Here is a 25,473-nt window from a genome sequence, read left to right as displayed (position 1 = left end):
TAGAAGAACCAACCTTAATCCAATACATTTTAAGACCTTTTAAATACTTTTCAAGACCTAGAATTCAGCTTAAGACCCTACGGGTACCCTTGATCTAGACGTCTACCCAGTGAGCTTCTACCCAGCTAGAGAAATGATAAGGGACTTTGTGTTCAATGTGGACCTCACACCCACATCGGTAAATAAACGTAAAGAAAGGATCTGTTTACCGGGGATCAACTGATGACATGTAATAATCCACTGATCATCTATTTATTGTGAGTGCTGTTCCGCCCAGGCAAATAAGGGGTGGTTGGGTAGTGCAGAGGTCTAAGCACTAGGTGTGGTTGGGTAGTGTAGAGGTCTAAGCACTAGGTGTGGCTGGGTAGCGTAGTGGACTAAGCCCTCGCCTACCACCACAGAGACTCTGGGTTCCTCCGGCTTGGTCAGTCGTCCCTACCAACACAATTGTCAGTGTTTGCTGGTGGGAAGCTGGTGGGACATGAGTCCTGGTCATTGCAAACAGCGACTCCTACTGGTCGGTTGGGACGCCTGTTCAGCAGGGAGGGGATCTTGGGAAGTTAGCGTGAACCTCTGCATGCGTTACGTTCTCCCAGTGAAACTCCTCGCTGTCAGGTAAAAAGAAGCGGCTGGCGACTCCACATGTATCAGAGGAGGCATGTGATAGTCTACAGACTCTACACCCTCCTCAGACAATGCACGCAACGACCAGGAAGGTGGCATAACGACAAAAATTGGGGGATGGGAGAAAATTATAGAAAGGCAAAAAATATATATATACTCTGGATATTTTCATAACATGGAACCATGAAACCAGTATCGCTTTCTCCAGCTAAACCATGAGCTCAGTCTATGGTTACACAGCTGTGTTGGGCCCCTCACTTGTCGAAGCTGTACTGGGCCATCCTGGCGATGAAGGTGGCCTCTCCCACCACCTGGGCCATCCTGCCCAGGGCCTCCCCGGCAGCGCAGCGCAGGATGGGGTTGGGGTTGTCCAGCGCTCCCATCACCAGGGCCAGGGCCGACTTACGAACCTCCTCGGGACCAAGGGTGCTCTTGTTCTCTGCCAGACCCTGTCGGTCAGGGAGGAGGAAGCAAGACGTTATTGACCAATATGCAATATCTGTTACATAAGGGGGCTCTCTCTCTCTCTCTCTCACCTTGAGGGCATGGGCACTGTCTCTCTCTCACCTTGAGGGCACAGGCTCACTCTTACCTTGAGGCACTCTCTCTCTCTCTCTCTCTCTCTCACCTTGAGGGCACTGAGTACAGCAGTGAAGATGTTGAGCTGCACGGCTTGCTGGCGGACTCCCTTAGCCTGCTTTATGCACTCTGCAAAGTGGTCCAACATCTGGAGCCTGAAACACACAAACAACCAGACACAATTATAGGTTTCCTTCTAGTGTCTACTGTCTGGGCATTTATATTGAGGAAAACAACTGAGCAATCACCAATTGAGCGGATTCAATTATAGTAAAAATATTAGGGATGTCCGATATTATCGGCCGATATCGGCATTAAAATGTAATATATAAAATGTAAAATATCGGTATCGGTTTACATTTTTTCTTTTTTTTTTCTTTTACATTTCTATAACCTTTATTTACCCAGGCAAGCAAGTTAGAACAAATTCTGATTTTATTTATTGTCAAAAGTATGCATAATGTTGTGTTAATTCCACAACAAGAGATATGTAATGTTAATTACCTGAAATTATTCCGTTTTTTGGGTGGGGAAACCCTGCATATATCGGTTGATATCGGTATCGGAAATTAAGAGTTGGACAATATCGGTATAGGTAAAAAAGCCAATATCGAGCATCCCTAAAAAATATACTATATAATGAAACATGTTTTAATTCAAGAAAGATTATTTTAAATATATTTCCATATAAAGCATCATTTTAGACCTGGTACTGAATATGAAGTATCGGAACTGGTAAATAACTGAACTGAACTGTCAAAATCTAGTTATCTTTTTTATTATTATTACTAGGGGTGGGACGATACATCGATCCAGATCGATATATCGATCTATTATCAATAATCAAATAGGATCGATGCCACGTAAAAAGATCGATTCATATTGCGATACTCTTATTTTGAAAATCCGGCGACGGCGACGTCATCGCCCCGCGCCCAGTGTTGTGAAACTCCGTTTAACATCAACAGCAGTAGCGTCTAGAGCGTCACTAGAGCAAGACTAGTGTGCCTATTCTGTGACCCAAAACATGTCCCTGCTGTTTTATTCCACAACGGGTCCAATGCATCTAACCTGCTTTGCAATCCTTGTCACTAAGTGGGGAGGGTGCATTCTCAGGATAGCCCCACTAACAGGATCTGGCCGGTACTGCACCTTGGGACTCCCAATATGCTTTTCCAGCCAAAATACAGCTCTGTGACAGTGAATAGGATATTAATAGAGAAAAAAAAGAAAAACGAACCAAAAACAGTGAACAGGAGGTCTATTTGTATTAAAAACAATAGATTGTTTTTCATTTAAATGTCTGGAGCTCAAAAATAAAAATGTCATGATATTTCCATTGCCTTTTTTTTTGTTGATTTAAATGTTACGATTGTATTAAATGGGCACATAATATCGTCTCATATCGATCGCAGGCACCTGAATCGAATCGTATCGTATCGTGGCAGACTGTGTGATATCGGATAATATCGTATCGTTGTCCAAAGAATCGATATCGTATCGTATCGTGATTAAACTGGTGATTCCCACCCCTAATTATTACTATTGTTTTTATTGCACAATCGAAGCAAGCATGGCCAACTGCATTTCACTGTATGCCCTGGTATGTATGAGATGAATAAAACTCTTGAATCTTGAACTTTCTGATCAGGATTTACATCCATAGGACAGAAACACACACTTTGAAAGGACTAAAAATGTCTGACCACCTGTGTTTAAAGGAGACGTGTGGGAAGACCACACCGAAGAGAGCGACAGAGGCGTCGATGACGGACACGCCCAGGGGGAGGGGCCCAGGGATGGCCTCGCCCACAGGGACACGCAGGTAGATGGAGGAGGGGTCGTGCTCCAGAGCTCCACTGCCAGACGCACTGTTAGGCTGCAGCTGCATGAACAACACCATTAAACACGGTTAGGCTGCAGCTGAGTGAAGACAACAACATTAAACACTAAACATTCAGACTTTATGAAGTTGAGGGGTAATAGCTTTAAACTATTCTTATTTTATTATTAATTCATATTACATTTGAATAATAATTAAATACATTTACTCATGTTATTAGGCTTAAATAAGCGTAATTGACAGACCATCTATTTATATCGTTTATGTATTGTTTTGAGTAAGGGGGCAGGCAAAATGTTCTTCTCCCTGCTCCTTTTCGCTCATGGAATGTGCAAATTGAGAGGTGCTTTGAGTATGAAATACTGTTTTCTTTTCTTTTACGGAGCTATGCCTCCCTGTGCATTACCATGAATGGAACAAATACAAATTAAATTAATCAGTGAATGAATGATGAACATTTTCCAGTACCGGCAGCCCCAGTGGGAATCGAACCTGTGACCTTGGCCGCGTCAGTGACATTGCTAAGCACTGAGCTGTACAGGACCACAGTGAAGCATGCATTAGGCTGCAAGACCACCACTGCTCCTTGACAGCTGGAGGTAGAGCAGTCGTCTGGTAATCCGGAGGTTCCCGGGCAGCGTGTCGAAGTGTCCTTGAGCAAGACACTTAACCCCTAATTGCTCCCGATGAGCAGGTTGGCACCTTGTATGGTTGCCTCCGCTGTCGGTGTGTGAATGTGTGGGTGAATGTAAGGAACAAATTGTAAAGTGCTTTGGATAAAAGCTGTTATATAAAAACCATTTAGCATTTATTTACCATTTGTTTTTTCTAAGCTACTGTCTCATAACTGCTGAGGGCAGACCATGTTGGCAGCATTCAGGTAACTTTGCTGATGTCAGTGAAGGACATGAGAAAGAGAGGGGTGTCTGGTGGACACCGGGCCTTAAAGGTCAAATCTGTAATGCTGTTAAACAGGAATGCATTTTTTTGTTTTGGTCTGATGTGTGGGTTGGAGTTGAGTGGTCTGCCAAGAGAGGTCTGGAGAAGCTCACACTATAATAAGTTGCTAAACTCCAACCCATTTAAACAAAGTGCAATAGCGAGCAAGAGGTGGTTGTTTGATGGCATTACAGATTCTACCTTTACCCTCTTAAGCCCTAGCCATATTTTCAGAAAAGTCACCTAAAAGTACATACCCAAGTAAATGGAAGATCACTCCACTTCTACAAGTGCATGTTCTTGGCATCTAGGGACATCGGGAATGTATTCCCAGTGTCAGAAATATTGTGTCTGTTACTATGCTTGAGTAAATTGTAATGAACCAAAGGAGAATACAATAATTCTTTTCCATCTTTGACTGTGAATAACACCATGCTAACATTGACCACATGTGAAAAGTCTAAGCAAATGAATAATGGGCAGATGATTTACAGGGTTTTTTGTAGATACAGTACAGAATCTTGCCACCCGGACACGCTATTTGAAATATGAATATATAATATAGAATATCAGGCCTATAAATGACCATTATGGCCAAGTCATACATCTATGGATCGGGCCAAATCTCCTCTTTCCAATGGCAGTTAAATCTGGATTTAATACCACCAGGCGCCCGTTACAGGGCAGCAAAGACCATAATGTCCATAGTAGGGATGGGCATTTGAAAGAAAAATCCAGATCGATTGATCGCATGCTATACTCGATTGATCGTGTATTACTCGAAAAGTATATTTTTTTTAAATAATATATATATACGGTATATATATTAGAATTTACTTATTTTTGTTCATTCACGTATATATGTTTAAGGAAACCAACAAACAGTTATAATCTTACACATACATGTGAAAAGATATGTTTAAAAAAAAATATATATATATATATTTTTTTTTTTCTCATAAAAACGTATTATTTCGATTTTTTTTGTTGATTTTTCTCATAGCTACGAGTAATCGATTACTCATGCCCATCCCTAGTCCATAGCTCCGCTGGCAATAACGTTCAGTTTTGTTCGACCCGTTAAGATATAATCACGAAAATAACGTCAGAATCTTTCGCATATAATATTCTTTGCAACTTTGACAGCGGCTGGTGTGAGCTGGGTAGTGTAGTTTTATGAAATGTCAACGTCCAACGAAAGCCCTGGGTCTCGATTCATGACGGCGTAATTTCCTCACGTCTAAATCATCGGGTTTCCGATGCAATGCGCAGAGATTTTTATAAACTCAGATTTCGCTAATAACACTTAAAATCACTGGTGAACAAACATAGTGCGGAATATACACGTTGACTGCTGTTTTGATAGGGTTAGGGTCTTTACTCTCGGCTACATTTGAAAAAGAAACACAACCTCTTAAGCCCTAGCCCTATTTTCTGAAAATTCGCTTAAAAAAAAAATACCCAAGTAAATGGAAGATTGCTCCACTTCTACAAGGTCCATTTGCATGTTCTTGGTATCTAGGGACATCTATGGATCTCGGGGAATGTATTCCCAGTGTCAGAAATATTGTGTCTGTTACTAGGCTGGAGTAAATTGTAATGAACCAAAGGAGATTCTATTAAAAAATTTAAATCTTTGACTGTGAATAACACCATGCTAGAATTGACCAGACATGAAAAATTGCCACTGAGCTCATTCAGCACCTTCTTGAGATCACATGTACAAAGAATCTAAGCAAATTAATAAAGGGAAGATGATTAAACAGAAGGTTTTGTAGATACAGTACTGAATTCTGCCATCCGGACCCATGCAATTTGAAGTATGATTATAGAATATAGAATATCAGGCCTATAAATTACCTTATTATGGCCAAGTTGCACATCTGGATAGGGCCAAATCTCCCCTTTCCAATGGAAGAGTTCAATCTGGATTTAGTAACACCAGGTGTGATTCACAAACCGTGAATGAAATCTACTGTAAGTACAGTTACTTTTTTATAATGTCAATTTCTCCACCATTTTTCATCAGATTGCTACGCCGTTTTTTGCTAGACATTCACAGAAAGGTCGAGAAATTAACTGATTTCTGTTTTATGGCAATAACGTTGACGTTTGTGGGAGATAATCCCGAAAAATAAGAGAAATAAAAAAGTAAATCCAGAAGTCAGATGATTGACAGGGGCTGGCGTGAGCTGGGTAGTGAAGTTTTTCTAAATTCGAAAGCCCATCGAAAGCCCTGGGTCTCTTCCTTCAAAACTACTCACTTTTGGCTATGCCACTTCCTCCCGTCAATATGCGCCGGATTCCGACTCAATACCCTGAGATTTCTATAATCTTATATTTCACTAATAACAGTTAGAATCGTTGGTAAACCAATGTAATGCTGAAAATACACTTTGACTGCTGTTTTGACATGGTTACTGTAACTGAGGGGTACAATTCCCTGACTGTATTGATAAGTATGGTATTATTAAACCACTACCTCTTGTACTTTAACTTCTGGCCATCCAGTACATGATATAGATATGATGAACACTTTCCCACCTGATGAAACGAAGTCCACACAAATGTACAAATCGAATATTTTATATAGCAAAGGGTATATACAACGTTCACTTGATGACATTTATGATTTGAAATGCACTTGTATGGCAAATGAGTATTCGTAGGTAAATCAACATTGAATGTCCAATCTCTGGTTACGCAGGGAGTAAGTATACAACCCGGTTCTTTAGGGAACTATAGCGATGGTACTTAAATGATTATAGCTGGATACACTAAGGGGGGGGGGGGTCCCGCTGGTTGTAAGACAGTAGGAGGGGGGGTTAGAAGAGCCGCTGGCGGTATCCCATCTGGCCGACGATTTCTTGGGAGAATTCAGAGTCCTGAACACGATGCCCACAGAACCTCGGGCCGCAGATGAATACAGCTGGACCCTCTGGTGGACGGTAGCTGCCGGTCCACAACGGAGAGACGTGAGGCGACCTCACTGGTGTAGAGCGCCGTCTCACCTGGACTCCTCTCCGGGGGGTAGTTCCAACACTCAGCAGTGTTGGCCGTTATCCATAGAATAATCAAAGCACCCAAAGCACCCAAAGCATGTAGATGATCCGTTAGCTCAAAGCTATTCCGGCCAGTTTATCAACTTCCTGTCATTTAGAAATATGATTTTATAGTGAAAATCATTACCAAAACGTCCGGAAAAACCTAACGGGAGCATACAAATATACAAATGCTATAAGGTGGCAAGAAATGCACTATAAACAATACTTTATGCATCGGCAAAGATCCTTAGCTCAAAGCTATTAAGGCTAATGCTGGCTAACAAGAGGCTAGCGCAAGAAACGACGCCGTAAAGTATTGTTTATAGTGCATTTCTTGCCACCTTATAGTATTTGTACATTTGTATGACCGTCTATAATGCTCCCGTTAGGTTTTTCCGGACGTTTTGGTAATGATTTTCACTATAAAATCATATTTCTAAATGACAGGAAGTTGATAAACTGGCCGGAATAGCTTTGAGCTAACGGATCTTTGCCGATGCATTCCATTCTAAACGTAACGTTAGTTGTTCAAAACATTACCCGTCTATATAATTTGTTCCTCAACGTTATATAGACGGGTCATGTTTTGTAAACTAACGTTATGTTTAGAATGGAATGAATACATGGGTCGGGAAAGATAGTTAGCTCAAAGCTAATCCGGCCTGTTTAACCACTAGCTTCGGTTAGCTAATGCTGGCTGAGCAAGGAAACTAACAGTAAACGTTTTTACATGAAATACAGCCCAAAAACCCTGCTGACAAACGTTTGTTTATTAAATACATTCTATACTATAATAATACAAACGTTTCATTGCCTCTCTGTGACGACAAAGTTGTTTAAATAAGGGGAGAAAAGTAGCTAAAACCAATGTATTTGGATGGGACAGGAAGTGCCATTGGCAACCGGAAGTCAGCCGGAAATGGCTACTTTCAGATTGTGCAAGTGGAGAATTGCAGGGGTTCTCAAACTTTTTTATAAAATAAAAGCACACGTTGTTTAGAAAATGAAATTACAGCACTATGCTATCAATTAAATGAATGAATATTATCAACAAAAGCAATGGAATTGTTTCTGTATACACATTTATAAAACAAGGCATATTTAGCCAAAATATGTTGCCAGAACATGAAAAGAAAATGCGCTCACGTGCGCTTTGGCAGAGATCCGCCTCTACTCTGAAAATCCACCCTCACAGAGGTATATTGATGCGAAGGGGACACGCTTTATCAGCGCAGCATTACACAACACTTGGTACTCGTTCCGGACTGATATCCAGAACTTTGCGAGGGCCTGTCCAGTGTCCAGTGAACTTGACTTTCAGTAGCTCATCACACGAAAGATCATTGAGCGCCTCCTGGCTGCATTCTGTTCCTACAAAAAGCCATCAAGCTGAGTAAATACCCCTAAATCTCCGCCGATTATCCTGGAGTGCCACTAACGGAGTTTCCAGCGCATTATCAGCACATTTCTCTGCCAATGTGTTGTTTTTGTCTGCAAGGAAAATCCACGCTTCTTCTCCGAGTTAACAAAAGCGAATGCTCTGCCTCGAGATCAGAGGCAGAGCCCATTTCATCGCGGCCAACCAGCACCGCTTCTGACAACAAACCTATCAATTGCGAGTCTGGGTTACACACAAAAGACCAGACCCCCCTCCCACAATTATAAATGCGCAGGGTGTAGTGAGATGTGTATTGGAATACGTGTGTCGGCTTCCATTGATGAAGGGGCGAGAGTCGCGAGACATGGCAAATACACATAGCTGCCGGGTGGAAAACTCTATCTGAGTTTTTCTTTAGTTGCTCTATTGCCTTGTGGTCGGTATGTCTGGTGTAAATGTGTGTGAGCAGGTTAGATACGACTTCACACCTGGTCCTCTATTGACTTGTGGTCGGTCTCCTGCAGCCAGGAGCCCATCAGCACGCTGTCGTCACAGTGGCACAGGGAGCGCAGCAGAGACGTGGTGGTGTTGGCAGAGTTGTCGGTCAGAGTGAACTCAGCCACCAGCTCCCTGAGCAAGGCATTAAAACTACCTAGAAGAGAGGAGAGGAGAGGGAAGAGGAGAGAAGAGAAGAGAAGAGAATGTTTCATTGCCGTATAGAGCTGCTTTACTACGTCAAGGAGATTAGAATAGAGTTTTACCTTCATACGTCTTGGGAGGCAACAGGGCCAGGATGTCGTATAACCTCAGTCTGACCATGGCTGCACTGGCCTTCAGATGGGCCCCGTGGACCTTGATCACAGCAGGGATACTGAGAAACACAACAGTGTAGAATTGGGACGGGAAAATATATTGAAATTCAATATATTGCAAATGCAATATGTAACATGGGGCAGAACAATTTATTGTGAAATCAGCTACATTTTATTCTGCCATAGTAGAAATCACAAATTAGATGACTAGTTCATAACTTTAAGAAGCTCTCCGTCACCCATTACACAGTTTGTACAGCAGAGGGCGAAATCACCATTTTGTATGCAACATTATCTCTTTCATATTGTGTTTGTATGGAATCGTATGGTGAGATTTTGAGCTGTACTGTAGTGTACCCATTCTGCAATCTGTAAATAAACTTTTCAATCAATCAATCAATCAATCAGATAACGTCACGGTGACCAAATGCGTCCACATTTTTATAGGATTCTATCACATTTTCATAACAATAGCGAATATAACTTACCCTGCGCCGTTTTCATTGAGGTTTCTTACAAATTAACAATGTTTTATTTGTCCTTTATATGCGGATAACATTCAAATCTTAAATTGTACCATTATGTTCCCGTTTAGACAATAAACATAATGCTAATTATGCACTTTTGTTAAGATAATTGGGTGACCATTCTCGATCACTGTACTCAGGTCCCATTAATAGTTTAACGCTGTTCAGATCGCGTCAAAGAATAGACGCGTCCCAGTGACCTGTGCTAAAGGTCTTGGGAATTGTATTAATTTAGTAGTTTTCACATTTTCACTTTTTTTTTTATTTTTTTTTATCCACTTTTTCTCCCATTTTCTATATTTTCTCCCATCCCAATTTCGTATTATACAATTCAACCCTCCCCTGTCACGAACGCTGTTTCTTGCCTCCCACAAGCCGGCTGCAATGTGGACTAAGTCATACATAGCACAAGTCCCCTCCGGTACTTGAGGTAACAGCAGTCGCATCTTTTCACCTGCGCAGCTCGATCTCTCAGTGGCGAGGAGTAACGCGTGCGAGGCTCACGCTGCCCCCGACACTTCCTGATTCTACTGCGCAGGCGCACCAACCGACCTGTAGGAGTCGCTGTCCACAACGCCCGATCCCCACCCATCAGTTTCCCACCCCCTAATACGGCCAATGTGTATTAGTATGAACGACCAGCTACGCCACGTAGCCGCCTTTCACCTTTTAATTTTAAACCAATGCTGCCATCTACTGACAACAGAAAGTGTTGTGTAAGTTATAGTATAACGTCAACCTGAGAGGCTACCCGCACTTCCGGTAAACACCGTCGCCCAAAACACATTCTAGAGATTCCCACTTTTTACGGGTACATAGGTTCATATCTAATAGTCTTTAGATGACGAATACTCATGAAATTTGATATATATTCTAAAATAAGTATAATTTCACTTCATCTACCTGTCGACATGAAATTCCCAAACGCTGACGGTAAAAAAAGCCTGGATGTCGTGCAAAATGGGGCGTGACCGAATTTGGTCCCAGACAATAAGAGTGACTGAGATTGGTCTACATTCCGTTAAGCATATCTATACTTTATAATCTATAATCTATAGATAATATTTTTTTTATCAACTTTTTTCTCCCATTTTCTATTTTTCTCCCATCCCAATTTCGTATCGTCCAATTCTACCCTCCCCTGTCTCGAACGCTGTTAGGCCATGCCTCCCACAAGCCGGCTGCAATGTGGACGAAGCCTTACATCACGTGTCCCCTCCGGTACTCGAGGAAGCAGCCGTCGCATCTTTTCACCTGCACAGCGCGATCTCTCAGCGGCGGGGGTCTGCGTGGGGACACGCCGCCCCCGTCGCTTCCTGATTCTGCTGCGCAGGCGCACCAACCGACCTGTAGGAGTCGCTGTCCACAACGTCCGATCCCCACCCATCAGCTTTCCCACCCCTAACACTGCCAATTGTGTCAGTATGAACGACCAGCCAAGCTGATAGCAATGCGGAGAGCTGGGCTCGAATCCAGCGTCTCCTGCATTGGTGGCGAGCGCCTTGCCCACTACACCACCTAGCCGCCCAATCTATAGATAATCTATACCTACGGTTACACCTTCATTTACCTTTATCTACAACAAGTCAAAATAGCTACTGTGAAGAAGGGTCTCCAAGGAGACATGGTACTCACAGAGACATCATAGTACTCACTGACATCATGGTACTCACTGACATCATGGTACTCACTGAGACATGGTACTCACTGATACATGGTACTCATTGAGACATCATGGTACTTACTGAGACATGGTACTCACTGATACATGGTACTGACTGAGACATCATGGTACTCACAGAGACATCATGGTACTCACAGACATCATGGTACTCACAGACATCATGGTACTCACAGACATCATGGTACTCACAGACATCATGGTACTCACAGACATCATGGTACTCACTGACATCATGGTACTCACTGAGACATCATGGTACTCAGAGACATCATGGTACTCACAGACATCATGGTACTCACAGACATCATGGTACTCACTGAGACATCATGGTACTCACTGACATCATGGTACTCACTGAGACATCATGGTACTCACAGACATCATGGTACTCACTGATACATGGTACTCACTGAGACATCATGGTACTCACTGAGACATCATGGTACTCACAGACATCATGGTACTCACAGACATCATGGTACTCACTGAGACATCATGGTACTCACTGAGACATCATGGTACTCACTGAGACATCATGGTACTCACAGACATCATGGTACTCACAGGCATCATGGTACTCACTGAGACATCATGGTACTCACTGAGACATCATGGTACTCACTGAGACATCATGGTACTCACAGACATCATGGTACTCACAGACATCATGGTACTCAGACATCATGGTACTCACTGAGACATCATGGTACTCACAGAGACATCATGGTACTCACAGAGACATCATGGTACTCACTGAGACATCATGGTACTGACTGAGACATCATGGTACTCATAGAGACATCATGGTACTCACTGAGACATCATGGTACTCACTGAGACATCATGGTACTCACTGAGACATCATGGTACTCACTGAGACATCATGGTACTCACTGAGACATCATGGTACTCACTGAGACATCATGGTACTCACTGAGACATCATGGTACTCACTGAGACATCATGGTACTCACTGAGACATCATGGTACTCACAGAGACATCATGGTACTGACTGAGACATCATGGTACTCACTGAGACATCATGGTCATGGCACATTCTATAGGTGTCATCAGCCTGCGGATCACATCTTCTGTCAGCAGCTCAGGACAGTGAGCGACGAAACTACGCATTGCTGCAGAACAGAGGAGAACAGAGGAGAAGAACAGAGGAGAACACAGGTTAGTGATTCATCACAGTTACAACTCTATGATGTCACCGCCTTTGTTAAAATTCAGTATGTGTGCATATGTATGTGCATATGTATGTGCAGTATGTATGCATGTATGTATGTATATGCCGTATGTATGTATGTATGTATGTATGTATGTATGTATGTATGTATGTATGTGGGGGCTCAAGAGGTAGAGTTAGGGTTGGGCACCGTTCACATTTGAACCGATACCTGTGAATCAATACCAGTACCCAACGGTACCTTTTTTCGGTACTTCAGTCTTTAAAAATGTAATCTACCTACCTCAGTTGTAAAACATTTGTCCAGACTTCAAATGATTTATTATCATTATTATTTATTTAGAAAGATTTGTTTAACTCATTGACCGCCAAACCCGAGATAAGTCGGGTTTCGCCGCCAGTGGTTGAGCGCCATACCAGAGATTTCTCGGGTTTTGATCCTTTGATCTTTTTCCTTTGATCACCGTTCTAGACACTCGGCCGGAACTCCCTGGGTTTCCCTGGCACATCTGCCTACGTTACAATTGCAATGACGATCGAATCCTGCCAGGTGGCAGTATCGCCTACCTTTTGAACTGGGATAGTTTAGTGTGGGGACACTTTTATTTTTTTTTGTCTGCAAGAACTCCTCCCCCTCACAGCGCAAACAAATCAGTCGCGCACTCAGGCACTCGCGGGTTCCGTGCGAGATTGCGCGCGTGGCCGGGCACACCGAGTCCGACTTCAGAGCGGGCGAAAGTGCACGGAGGTAGGCACATTTACATTGGAACAGTCTATTGCGAAGTCAGTCCCCGTTTGAAGATTTTTTTAAAGATTTACAGTTCCAGTGTTCTATTGTCCATTTTGCATGTATAACCAGTTATTATATAATTAATTACAATGTTAGAATTCATTTTAGAATGATGATCAGTGTGACTGTACTCCTGAAAAAGTATAGTAATATGGTTTATTTGTATTGGGAAAGATACAGACACATTAGCTGGTTGAACAACATCTATATGTGTGGTAATAATGCAGATATTGAGTGTATTTCTGTGAAAATGTGCGTGGTGCATGCCTCTGAATCCAACCAAAGCGAAAATGATCGCTTCCACCCCGCGATTCGCGCGCGGCCGGTGGGCACAGCTACTGTACGTCCGTTAACATGGGAACGAAAGTGAAGCGCTGGTCGCCCGCCCGCCCGCCTGCCTTCGCGCACGACTGGTGTGTTTGCGCTGTCAGAGGACAGAGCGACAGAGTGATCGCTCTGAGATTTTATCGCCTCAAACCTATTTCCCATATACACATATACACGAGTAATCGCAATGGCGATGGGATCACTGGGATTATTCTTTTTGGAGTATCTTCTGGCTAAGTTAAGGTCTATTCTATGTCTATTTTACCGGGCATAAAACATGCTTTTGGTAACGATCGCAGTTTTGAGTTAAAACGACCCCCCCTTGATGATTTTGTGAAGACACATATGTACATGGTATATACCTTTGATTTGGAAGTATTTGGGGTTTCAGGCGAGCAACCCGAACGATTTGGGCATATTGCATATATAGCGTGTCATATCTTGCAATCTATGAAAAAAGACTGGATTATTTTGGACAGGGGCGATGTTTAGCGTGTAATAGTGCACAAACTACAGTATGTAGAAATTAACTGGTTAGTCAGTGATGGACTATGAACAATGCCTGTAAAATGAGCCATACCACCATGAATTGAAAATGGGGGACCCTGATGTAAACAAGACAAACGTCTTTCTCTGGTCTGCATCCCCTTAACAATTGTGTGTATTGAGCCGTACTGTATTGTACCCATTCTGCAATCTGTTAAATAAAGTTTTCATTCATTCATTTACTATTGTCTCCATAGCTATAATACAGAACACACGATGTGTCTGCAAACGTGGCTAAAATGGTCAATAACGCCGGCGCCATTGAGTAGAGATGGGAAAAGAGCGTGACGGTCAATGAGGTTTTTTTTTAAACAATATTTTTATTGGGTTTTACAGTACACAAGTCAGGTTTTCATTACCATCAATAATTTTTTGTTCCTTTTCTCCACAAGTGTACACAAGTATGCCCACATACCCCCCTCCCCCCCATATCTCTCTTAGCATCTTTAAGTCCACTTTTACAGTTATCATATAGAAATAATACATACATTCAATGGTACCTCCAGTAAGATAGCTCGTACATAGAACAAAATAAGTTAAAAATGAAATAAAATAGAAAAAAGAAGAAAATGACATCTTTACAACACCTTCAATGACATGCCTCCGCTCTCCCCCGGGGTCAACTGACCACGGGAGAGAGCGGGGGGATTCCTCCTATACAAGCCCTCCTATATCTTCCCTTCTCAGATATTCATTAAATGGTTTCCATATATCCTCGTAAACCTCTATTTTGTTCCCGAGGATATATGTTATTCTCTCCATTGACATGCATTGTGCCATGTTCTTAATCCAAGCACCGATTGTGGGTGCGTCAAATTTCTTCCAATTGAAAGCTATTGTTCTTTTTGCCTGCAGTATAGCAAAGTCAATACATTTGTATTGTTTGGTTCTCAGGTTGAGATTTACTGGATATAGGTGTAGCAATATCATTTGAGTCTAATGGGATATTCACTGACAAGACATCTTTGATTTTATTCAACACCTCCCCCCAGAACTTCTTGATTTTGTTTTGATTGATTGATTGAATTGATTGAAAACGTTATTAACAGATTGCAGAATGGGTACAATACAGTACAGCTCAATACACACAATTGTTAAGGGGATGCAGACCAGAGAAAGACTTTCGTCTCGTTTACATCAGGGTCCCCCATTTTCAGTTCATCAGGACATATATGACATACATGACATACAGATAGACAGTACTGCTACATCTATACATTTATGACATACCAGATTTGCAAATACAGTACTGTTTGTGATACAAAAAGAGTCAAGAAAAGGGAGTATATACATTTGACGTAGAAACTGTACATTGGAGGAGGTTGGGTGGGGTTGTGTGGGGGGGGGGGGGGGTTGGGTACATTGGGATATTGACAACCATACTGGGTAATTTACATTGGAGGTCAGGTGGTTGGGGGGGGGGGGGGGGAAACACTGTATAAACAAGCAAAACTGTACATTGGGGGGGGGGGGGGGGGGGGGAGAGACACTGTACAAACAAGCAAAATTGTACATTGGAATATTGACAAAACCATACTAGGTAAATGACTGTACATTGGAGGGGGTTGGTAGGACATTTACAGGGGCCAGTTTCGAATTGCAGTCTCCCGTAGGTGTCCCTTGAGAGTGGTTTTGAAAGTGGGTAGTGATTCACATTCCTTTACAGCTTTGGGTAGGGCATTCCACATTGATGTGGCATAATTGCTAAACGTGTTTAGTCCCTTGTTTGAGCCGAATCTGGGTTTAACATGATTTGTGGAGCTCCCTCTGGTGTTGTGATCGTGGTATTCACTGACCTTTGGGAAGTATTTTGACATGTACATGGGTACCTTGGTCGTGTAGTGTATCTTGTAGACCAGGCCCATTGCAAGTTGCTGTACTCTGTCGTCTACTCTAAGCCATCCTAGGTTGTCAAAGTGGGCAGGGGTGAGGTGGGTTCTAGGAGTAAGGTCAAGCAGTAGTCTGACCAGTTTGTTTTGAGATGTTTGTAATTTTGTTTTTAGCGCCTTTGAGGTGCTTTGGTACCATGAGGTGCAAGCATAGTCGTAGTACCCTTGAATGAGTGCTCCTGCCAGAGTCTTCAGGGTATTCTTGTTTACCAGAGAGGAGATCCGGTACAAGAATCGAGTTTGTTGGCTTTTTTTTATTACATTGGATGTCATTTTGTCACAGGAGCAAACAGGAACAAGTTGCAGTCACAAGCTGACGACATGTCATTTGCATAAATTAGGAACAGTAGCGGTCCTAGTATGCTTCCTTGTGGAACACCACAGCTCACTGTGAGGGGGGGGGATAGGGTACCGTTTACCTCCACCATCTGTTCCCTCCCCTCAAGGTAGGATTGCATCCAGCTCACTGATAGACTATCAAAACCAATTGCTTTTAGCTTGTCAATCAGAATGGAGTGATTGACAGTGTCGAAGGCCTTTTGTAGGTCCAGCATGACCATGCCGCAGTATTTGCCCGCGTCCACCTCTTGTTTGATGTGGTCATTCAAATAGAGAAGGCATGTGTCAGTGGAGTGGGATGTTCTGAAGCCAGATTGGAATTCGTAGATTAGATTTTTTTCCGCTAGGTACTTTTCGACCTGTTCGTAGACTATTTTTTCCATGACTTTCGAGATGGAGGTGAGAATAGAAACAGGGCGGTAGTTGCCTGGGTCTAATTTGCTGCCCTTTTTGTGCAGAGGGGTCACCCTCGCAATTTTGAAGTCCTTGGGGACGTGTCCCTGTTTTATGGAGAGGTTTATTATGTGTGTGATGACTGGGGTGATGGCGGCTGCTGAGTCTCTGAGGAATTTGGAGGGGATGTTGTCATGGCCAGTGGCCTTGTTAGGTTGGAGGGCGCTCAGTTTTTTGAGTACCTCATCTGTTGTTACCATTTCCAGCTTGAAGTCTTCCTTGCGGACCCCTAGGTTTTTGTAGTAAGCTACTATGTGTTCTACCCCATAAAGCCCTGAGTGGGAGGGTAGTTTGTTTACCAGTGTTGTGGCTATGTTTGTGAAGAAAATGTTTAAGTAATTGGCTACATCCAGCTTGTCTGTGATGAGCGTGTTGTCCGTTTTTATGTTTATGTTTGAGAATCTGGTTTTAAGTTTTTTTTTTTTTTTTAAACTTTGGCCATTTCCCTGGCTCTTTTATACGTTTATCGCATTTATAATTGGTCAAGTTCGACCGACAGAAGCAGGCTGAAAGGGTTCAGATGGGGGGGAAGACACTCTGGGAAAGGCACGGCTGCAGTCCGGGATTCGAACTCGCTCAGCCCCAGATCCGTGACGAGCACGGTTGTCCACGGCGCTGAAATAGCACTCGCGGTACGTGGTGAGCTACTGGAGCTCCCCGGTTTTAAGTTTTTTACTGCATCCTAGTTGATTATTGAGTAATTTCCAAAGTTCACGTGGTTTGTTTTTGTTTTCCTCAGTTTTGTCATTGATGAAATTCTTTTTTGCAGTTTTGATCATGGAGTTTACGTCGTTTCTTAGTCTGTTTCTTTCTAGTTTGAGTTCAGTCACGTGGGCTTGGAGTTCACTGCTCGTGCTTTTGGTAAGCTTTGACTGACTTTTACGAAACTCAGAGCATTTTTTTGTCTCTGGTTTTCATAGCGGGCAGTATTTCGGAGTGCATCCATGGCTCAGCGCGATTTTTTACCCTGGTGGTTCTTAGGGGGGCCATGTCGTTTAGTATTGTTGAAAATTTGGTTTTGAAACCAAGCCATGTTTCTTCAACCAGTGTACCATTGAGTTCATCTGACCAGTCCAGACTCTCCAGTTCAAGGTTAAAGGCCTCGCTAGAGTAGGTTTTGAGGTCTCTAGTTTTGTGGCAGCCAGCCTTTTGTTTTAGCTTTTTGCAGGTACAGAATATCATATAATGATCACTTAACCCGCATGCTATTAGGGCTGACCTTCGAAGCTTTTTTTGGCAATCGAAGCTTCGGGGCCGAGCTTCGATTTTAATTCGAAGCTTCGATTTTTTTTTTTTTTTTTTTTTTTTTTTTTTTTTTTTATCTTATGTTGTGGGACTTGTACAGCACTTTCGTAAACGTTGTTGTTTTTAAATGTGCTCTATAAATAAAGTGGGTTGGATTAATTAATTAAGTAGCCCCTTTCGTGACTGACGCATCCAACAAGGTTTCACTCGGCTGTGTGATTTAATTCAAGGTGGATCGCTGTTGTCGTTTGAACAACTTCAGATTTCATGGGAACTACCAATCCCCCAAATCAAGAATGTTTAAGATGAATGAAGTAAGATTTTGATTATTTGAAATATGGCCTGTGTAGACTAAACTATGCACAGAATTATGTCAGTCTACAAGGTCCGGATTCTACATGGTCCGGCAATGTAGACCTTGTAGACTCCACTACAGACCAATTATCAGTGAATGTTCATGCATTTTTAAGAAGGGCAACTTCCACAAAAAAACAAAGAACTCACCAAAACATCTCAGTAGCACCTTATCTAAATGTTATATTTCATATATGGAGATTCATATTTATTTATGTATTGCATGCATTTTTACATTTTATTTCCTATTTTGTTTATTCATCCCAGTATCTTTCTTTCTTATGTGTGGAATTCTACAAGGTGCGCGCACACACACACACACACACACACCTACACACACACCTACACACACACACACACACACACACACACTTACATTTAGTCATTTAGCTGACGCTTTTATCCAAAGCGACTTACAAGTTCTGTACGACAAGACAGCAAGAAGGGTACAACTCTATCAGCTGAGTAACAATGTTCATCAAAGTGTTGCGTGTTACAGTGTAGGTTAGTTTATTAGGACAAGTGCATGACAGTAAGGTTAGTCACGGTTAGATTTTTTTTTTTTTATCATTTCAGATAATGGTTGAAGAAGTGAGTCTTTAGTCGACGGCGAAAGATTGGACGGGATTCGGCTGTCCTAACTGGGATGGGTAGTTCACACACACACACACACACACCTACACACACACAAATCGAAGTAAAAAAAAAAAAAATGAAAATATGTTTTTTTTTAAACTTCGATTTTTTTTTTAATGTTCGAAGCTTGTGCCATCGAATCGAACGTTCGAAGCTTCGAAGCATTTAAGACAGCCCTACATGCTATAACCCCTTTATTGGAGATCTTGGACTTGTCGGAGGTCAGAATGAGGTCAATGTAGTCTGAGTTGATTCACATACACGTGTGGGTTGGGTGATTAGCTGGCTGAGGCCGTGCAGATCACAAAGCCTACTGAATGACTTGAAGACGGGTGCATCTTTTCGTTGCATATCCGTGTTCCAGTCTCCAATAAGAATTTTGTCTACATCCTCAACTCCAGCTAAACACCCGTCAAGTGCATCATAAAAGCCACTATGATCTGGCGGTCTGTAGATTGAGCCAACCAGTAGGGATTTCGCCCTTTCGAATAGGATTTCCACCCATACAGTTTCAATTGATTCATGATTCAGGTGATCTGTCACAGTGGTGTCAGGAGAACTGCCTCTCCCTGAACGTCAGCAAAACAAAAGAGATGATTGTGGACTTCAGGAGGTCGGGGGTCAAGGACTACAGCCCCCTCAGCATCGACGGGGCACCGGTTGAGAGAGTGAACAGTTTCAAGTACCTCGGAGCTCACATATCCGAGGACTTGACATGGACAACACACATTGATAGTGTTGTGAAGAAGGCACGACAACGCCTCTACTTCCTCAGGCGCCTAAGGAAGTTCCAAGTCAGTCAGAAGATCCTTAGGAACTTCTACTCATGTACAATCGAGAACATCCTGACTGGCAACATCACCTCCTGGTTTGGGAATAGCACTGCACAAGACCGTAGCAGACTACAAAGAGTGACACGTTCAGCCGAACGCACAATTGGAGGGGGGCTTCCCACCCTCCAGAACATTTACAACAAGCGGTGCAGGGGGAAGGCTAAGAGAATCATCAAGGACTCCAGCCACCCGAACAACTGCCTCTTTGAACTGCTGCGGTCAGGCAAGCGATACCGGAGTCTTAAGGCGAGCACAGAAAGACTCAGAAGAAGCTTCTATCCCCAGGCCATCAGGCTGCTCAACGAACAATAAACACTATGCAACAACCATCAAATGCACACAGCACACACATCCACACGCACACACTCACTTTAAACAAACAACTCACTGCAGCACCCACTTTACACACTTTAGAACACCTAAACACACTTTACACTTTATATTTATTGGTAAAGGATTTGCACTACAACTCGTACACCTTACTGTAAATTGTACCTAAATTGTACCTCATCCCATTTCTGCTCTGCACTATATAGTATTGTATATTAGTACATTGCATAGTATATTGTATATTGTATGGTAACTCAGTTACTTCTATTCTGCATCGAACATTGTACATGTCTATACTGAACACTGTGACCTCTATTTTTACTTCTATTTTACATGCTATACTATTTTATTTCATACTTATCTTGTCTAACACAGTCTCTGGAGCGAAACAGTAAGAAGCATTTTGTATAAAAGTATTCTGTACTTCTGTATGACAACTATTAAAGAAACTTGAACTTGAGGTCATTTCTGTTGATGAACTTGGTGTCTTTGTGTATGTACATACAGACGCCACCTCCATGTTTGTTCCTATCATTCCTGATTATTGAGTAGTTCTCAATCTCTATCTCTGGATCTTTTACAGAATCGTCAAGCTTAGTTTCTGAGAAGCACAGTATGTTTGCCTTACCATTTATGAATAATTGTTTGATTTCATCCAATTTGTTTTTTAGGCTGTTTATGTTAAGGTGGAAAATGTTCAGTCCATTGGAGTTGGTTATTTCATTGATGTTGGCAGGTTCGAAGTATTGTTCATTTGTGATCTGTTCCTCTGAGTGGGGCGGGGGGGCTTTGTTGTCGTGGGTGGGAAGGGGGGAGGCGGGGGTCGGGTCCCGCGCCGTGCTGGTACAACAAAGGACTCGTTCCAGAGTCCTTTGTTCCTGGATGTTTTCGCTGTTAGCTCTGCTGGCTAGCCGGCTATCGGGCGTCGAGATGTTTAAATCCCGCGTCGAGTTGGTCGTCATGGTTTCGACCCTCGGTTCACCTCCTCTCGTCTCTGCCTCACGTGTGCTCGTCTGCTGCGGCGTCATTGGGGGAGAGTCGCCGTCCGCGCTGTGGATGTAGCCACGGGTTGAGTTGTTGATGCTGTTGGTCGCGATGGGAACCTCCATCGCTTCTTGCGTTGCCAGACCAAGTCTTCTAGCCTGAGTTCTGGTCAAAACCGGGCCTGGGTTTAAATGAATGTCTCCCGAAAGTAGCAGAACCAGGATGATCATGGTCCTACGGGCCAATCTGCCAGTCGGGGGTACGTTTTTACGTACCGGGCTCGCTGTTAGTAACGTGTGTATAGCCGCCGTTCCGACGTCTAGATGTTTCTTTTCCGAGCCATTGAGAAGGTAGAAGTCACTGTGGGTCTCGTTTAATCCGTTTTCACTTGTCTCCACTTCTGTTTGATGTTGCTTCATTGATGAATTGAGGTATGAGTCCGTAATCCATATTAGCAGGAGGAGAAAATGTGCACAAAACCTTGTTGTTTTGGTTATTTGGCGAGAGCTCTCAGTAATGCGACTGCTGATTTTGAAAAGTTTATTAACAGATTGCAGAATGGGTACAGTACAGTACAGCTCAATACATACACTTGTTAAGGGGATGCAGACCAGAGAAAGACTTTCGTCTTGTTTACATCAGGGTCCCCCATTTTCAATTCATCATAACATATATGACATACATGACATACAGATAGACAGTACTGCTACATCTATACATTTATGACATATCAGATTTGCAAATACAGTACTGTTTGTGATACAAAAAGTGTCCAGAAAAAGAGTGTATATACATTTGACGTAGAAACTGTACATTGGAGGTTGGGTGGGTCGGGTGGGGTTGGTGGGTGGGGGCTGTACATTGGGGGGGGGGGGGGGGGGGTTGGGGTGGGGGGGGGGGGGGGGACACTGTACATTGGAATACTGACAAAGCCATACTTGGTAATTTATTGTACAACAGGGTTAAGACATTTGTAGGGGCCAGTTTCGAATTGCAGTCTCCCGTAGGTGTTCTTTGAGAGTGTTTTTGAAAGTGGGTAGTGATTCACATTCCTTTACAGCTTTGGGTAGGGCGTTCCACATTGATGTGGCATAATTGCGAAACGTGTTTAGTCCCTTGTTTGAGCCGAATCTGGGTTTAACATGATTTGTGGAGCTCCCTCTGGTGTTGTGATCGTGGTATTCACTGACCTTTGGGAAGTATTTTGACATGTACATGGGTACCTTGGTCGCGTAGTGTATCTTGTAGACCAGGCCCATTGCAAGTTGCTGTACTCTGTCGTCTACTCTAAGCCATCCTAGGTTGTCAAAGTGGGCCGGGGTGAGGTGGGTTCTAGGAGTCAGGTCAAGCAGTAGTCTGACTAGCTTGTTTTGAGATGTTTGTAATTTGTTTTTTAGTGCCTTTGAGGTGCTTTGGTACCATGAGGTGCAAGCATAGTCGTAGTACCCTTGAATGAGTGCTCCTGCCAGAGTCTTCAGTGTATTCTTGTTTACCAGCGAAGAGATCCGGTACAAGAATCGAGTTCGTTTGTTGACTTTTTTTATTACATTGGATGCCATTTTGTCACAGGAAAGATTAGCCTCTAGTATGGAACCTAGGTAGGTAATTTCATCTTTCCTTGTGACAATATTGTCACCCACTGTAACCGAGAAGCCGTCGGTCTTGCAGAGTTTGTTATTTGAACCGAAGAGTATGGACTCTGTTTTGCCCATGTGTAATGATAGTTTGTTGTCGGCGAGCCATATGCAGATTTTGCCTAGTTCCGAGCTGAGGGCTTTTTCAACCTGTAACTTGTTCTTGTCAGAGACCAGCAGGGCTGAGTCGTCCGCAAACAGGAACAAGTTGCAGTCACAAGCTGACGACATGTCATTTGCATAAATTAGGAATAGTAGCGGTCCTAGTATACTTCCTTGTGGAACACCACAGCTCACTGTGAGGGGGGGGGGGGGATATGGTACCGTTTACCTCCACCATCTGTTCTCTCCCCTCCAGGTAGGATTGTATCCAGCTCACTGGTAAACTATCAAAACCTATTGCTTTTAGCTTGTCAATCAGAATGGTGTGATTGACAGTGTCGAAGGCCTTTTGTAGGACCAGCATGACCATGCCGCAGTATTTGCCCGTGTCCACCTCTTGTTTGATGTGGTCGTTCAAATAGAGAAGGCATGCGTCAGTGGAGTGGGATGTTCTGAAGCCAGATTGGAATTCGTAGATTAGATTTTTTTCCGCGAGGTACTTTTCGATCTGTTCGTATACTATTTTTTCCATGACTTTCGAGATGGATGTAAGGATAGAAACAGGGCGGTAGTTGCCTGGGTCTAGTTTGCTGCAGTTTTTGTGCAGGGGTGTTACTCTCGCAATTTTGAAGTCCTTGGGGACGTGTCCCTGTTTTATGGAGAGGTTTATTATGTGTGTGATGACTGGGGTGATGGCGGCTGCTGAGTCTCTGAGGAATTTGGAGGGGATGTTGTCATGGCCAGTGGCCTTGTTCGGTTGGAGGGCGCTCAGTTTTTTGAGTACCTCATCTGTAGTTACCATTTCCAGTTTGAAGTAGTCTTTGTGGACGCCTAGGTTCTTGTAGTATGCTACTATGTGTTCTACCCCATACTGCCCTGAGTGGGAGGGTAGTTTGTTTACCAGTGTTGTGGCTATGTTTGTGAAGAAAGTGTTTAAGTAATTGGCTACATCCAGCTTGTCTGTGATGAGCGTGTTGTCCGTCTTTATGTTTATGTTTGAGAACCTGGTTTACATTTTTTTACTGCAGCCTAGTTGATTGTTGAGTAATTTCCAAAGTTCACGTGGTTTATTTTTGTTTTCCTCAGTTTTGTCATTGATGAAATTTTTTTTAGCCGTTTTGATCATGGAGTTTACGTCATTTCTTAGTCTGTTTCTTTCTAGTTTGAGTTCAGTCACGTGGTCTTGGAGTTCACTGCTCATGCTTTTGGCAAGCTTTGACTGACTTTTACGAAACTCAGAGCATTTTTTGTCTCTGGCTTTCATAGCGGTCAGTATTTCAGTGTGCATCCATGGCTCAGCGCGATTTTTTACCCTGGTGGTTCTTAGGGGGGCCATGTTGTTTAGTATTGATGAAAATTTGGTTTTGAAGCCAAGCCAGGTTTCTTCAACCAGTGTACCATTGAGTTCATCTGACCAGTCCAGACTCTCCAGTTCAAGGTTAAAGGCCTCGCTAGAGTAGGTTTTGAGGTCTCTAGATGTGACTGTTTTGTGACAGCCAGCCTTTTGTTTTAGCTTTTTGCGGGTACAGAATATCATATAATGATCACTTAACCCGCATGCTATAATCCCTTTATTAGAGATATTGGACTTGTCAGAGGTCAGGATGAGGTCAATGGTAGTCTGAGTTGATTCACATACCCTTGTGGGTTGTGTGATTAGCTGGCTGAGGCCGTGCAGATCACAAAACCTATTAAAGGATTTGAAGGCGGATGCATCTTTTTGTTGCATATCCGTGTTCCAATCCCCAATAAGAATATTTTCAGCATCCTCAGCTCCAGCTAAGCACACATCCAGAGTATCATAAAAGCCAGTTTGATCTGGTGGTCTGTAGATTGTGCCGACTATAACAGATTTAGCCCTTTTTTTTTTTTTTTTTTTTTTACTTCATTTTTTAGCGTTTATCGCTTTTCTGGTCAAGCATGACCGACAGATACAGGGTGAAACGGGATATAGAGCAGGGGAAGACATTCGGCAAATGACCGCGGTCCGGGAATCGAACTCGGAGTCAACCAGATCCGTGACGCAGCACGGTATTCCCTGACGCAGAAATAGCGTTGGGATATGCGGTGAGCTACTGGAGCCCTCTGATTTAGCCCTTTCAAATAGAATCTCCACCCATACGGTTTCAATTGTCTCATGATGTAGGTCAGTACGGCTAATGAATTTGGTGTCCTGCTCATGACTGCGCCGGTAGTAGTATTTAAAAAAGGTGCTTCCTTGGGATGCTGTATTTTATTGATAGTTCCTCAAAAGACATCAAGACCCCGCTTTGTAAAGGTCAGATATTTTACTTATTCCTTCTTTTGCCCATAGTTTGAATCCAGCATCCAGTTTGCCTGGTTTAAATGAGACATTTCCCCAAATTGGGCTGAATTGCGACATGGAGT

General features: G+C 43.0%; 1 protein-coding gene across 1 annotated transcript in view; it reads right to left on the bottom strand.

The window, feature by feature from the left end:
* heatr5b (HEAT repeat containing 5B) overlaps window positions 1-25,473 on the bottom strand; it is a 227,685-nt gene that overhangs the window by 137,620 nt on the left and 64,592 nt on the right. The window contains exons 12-17 of the mRNA XM_084321947.1: window positions 12,465-12,564; window positions 9,169-9,278; window positions 8,896-9,059; window positions 2,913-3,088; window positions 1,253-1,358; window positions 883-1,073 (exon numbers count right to left, since the gene is read on the bottom strand). Coding sequence (XP_084178073.1) covers window positions 883-1,073; window positions 1,253-1,358; window positions 2,913-3,088; window positions 8,896-9,059; window positions 9,169-9,278; window positions 12,465-12,564 — 847 coding nt within the window. The remainder of the gene's footprint in view (window positions 1-882; window positions 1,074-1,252; window positions 1,359-2,912; window positions 3,089-8,895; window positions 9,060-9,168; window positions 9,279-12,464; window positions 12,565-25,473) is intronic.

This window comes from Notolepis coatsorum (assembly GCF_963971535.1).
Source record: "Notolepis coatsorum genome assembly, chromosome: 9".
Classification (NCBI taxonomy): Eukaryota; Metazoa; Chordata; class Actinopteri; order Aulopiformes; family Paralepididae; genus Notolepis; species Notolepis coatsorum.
This window is presented reverse-complemented; position numbering and strand designations above follow the sequence as displayed.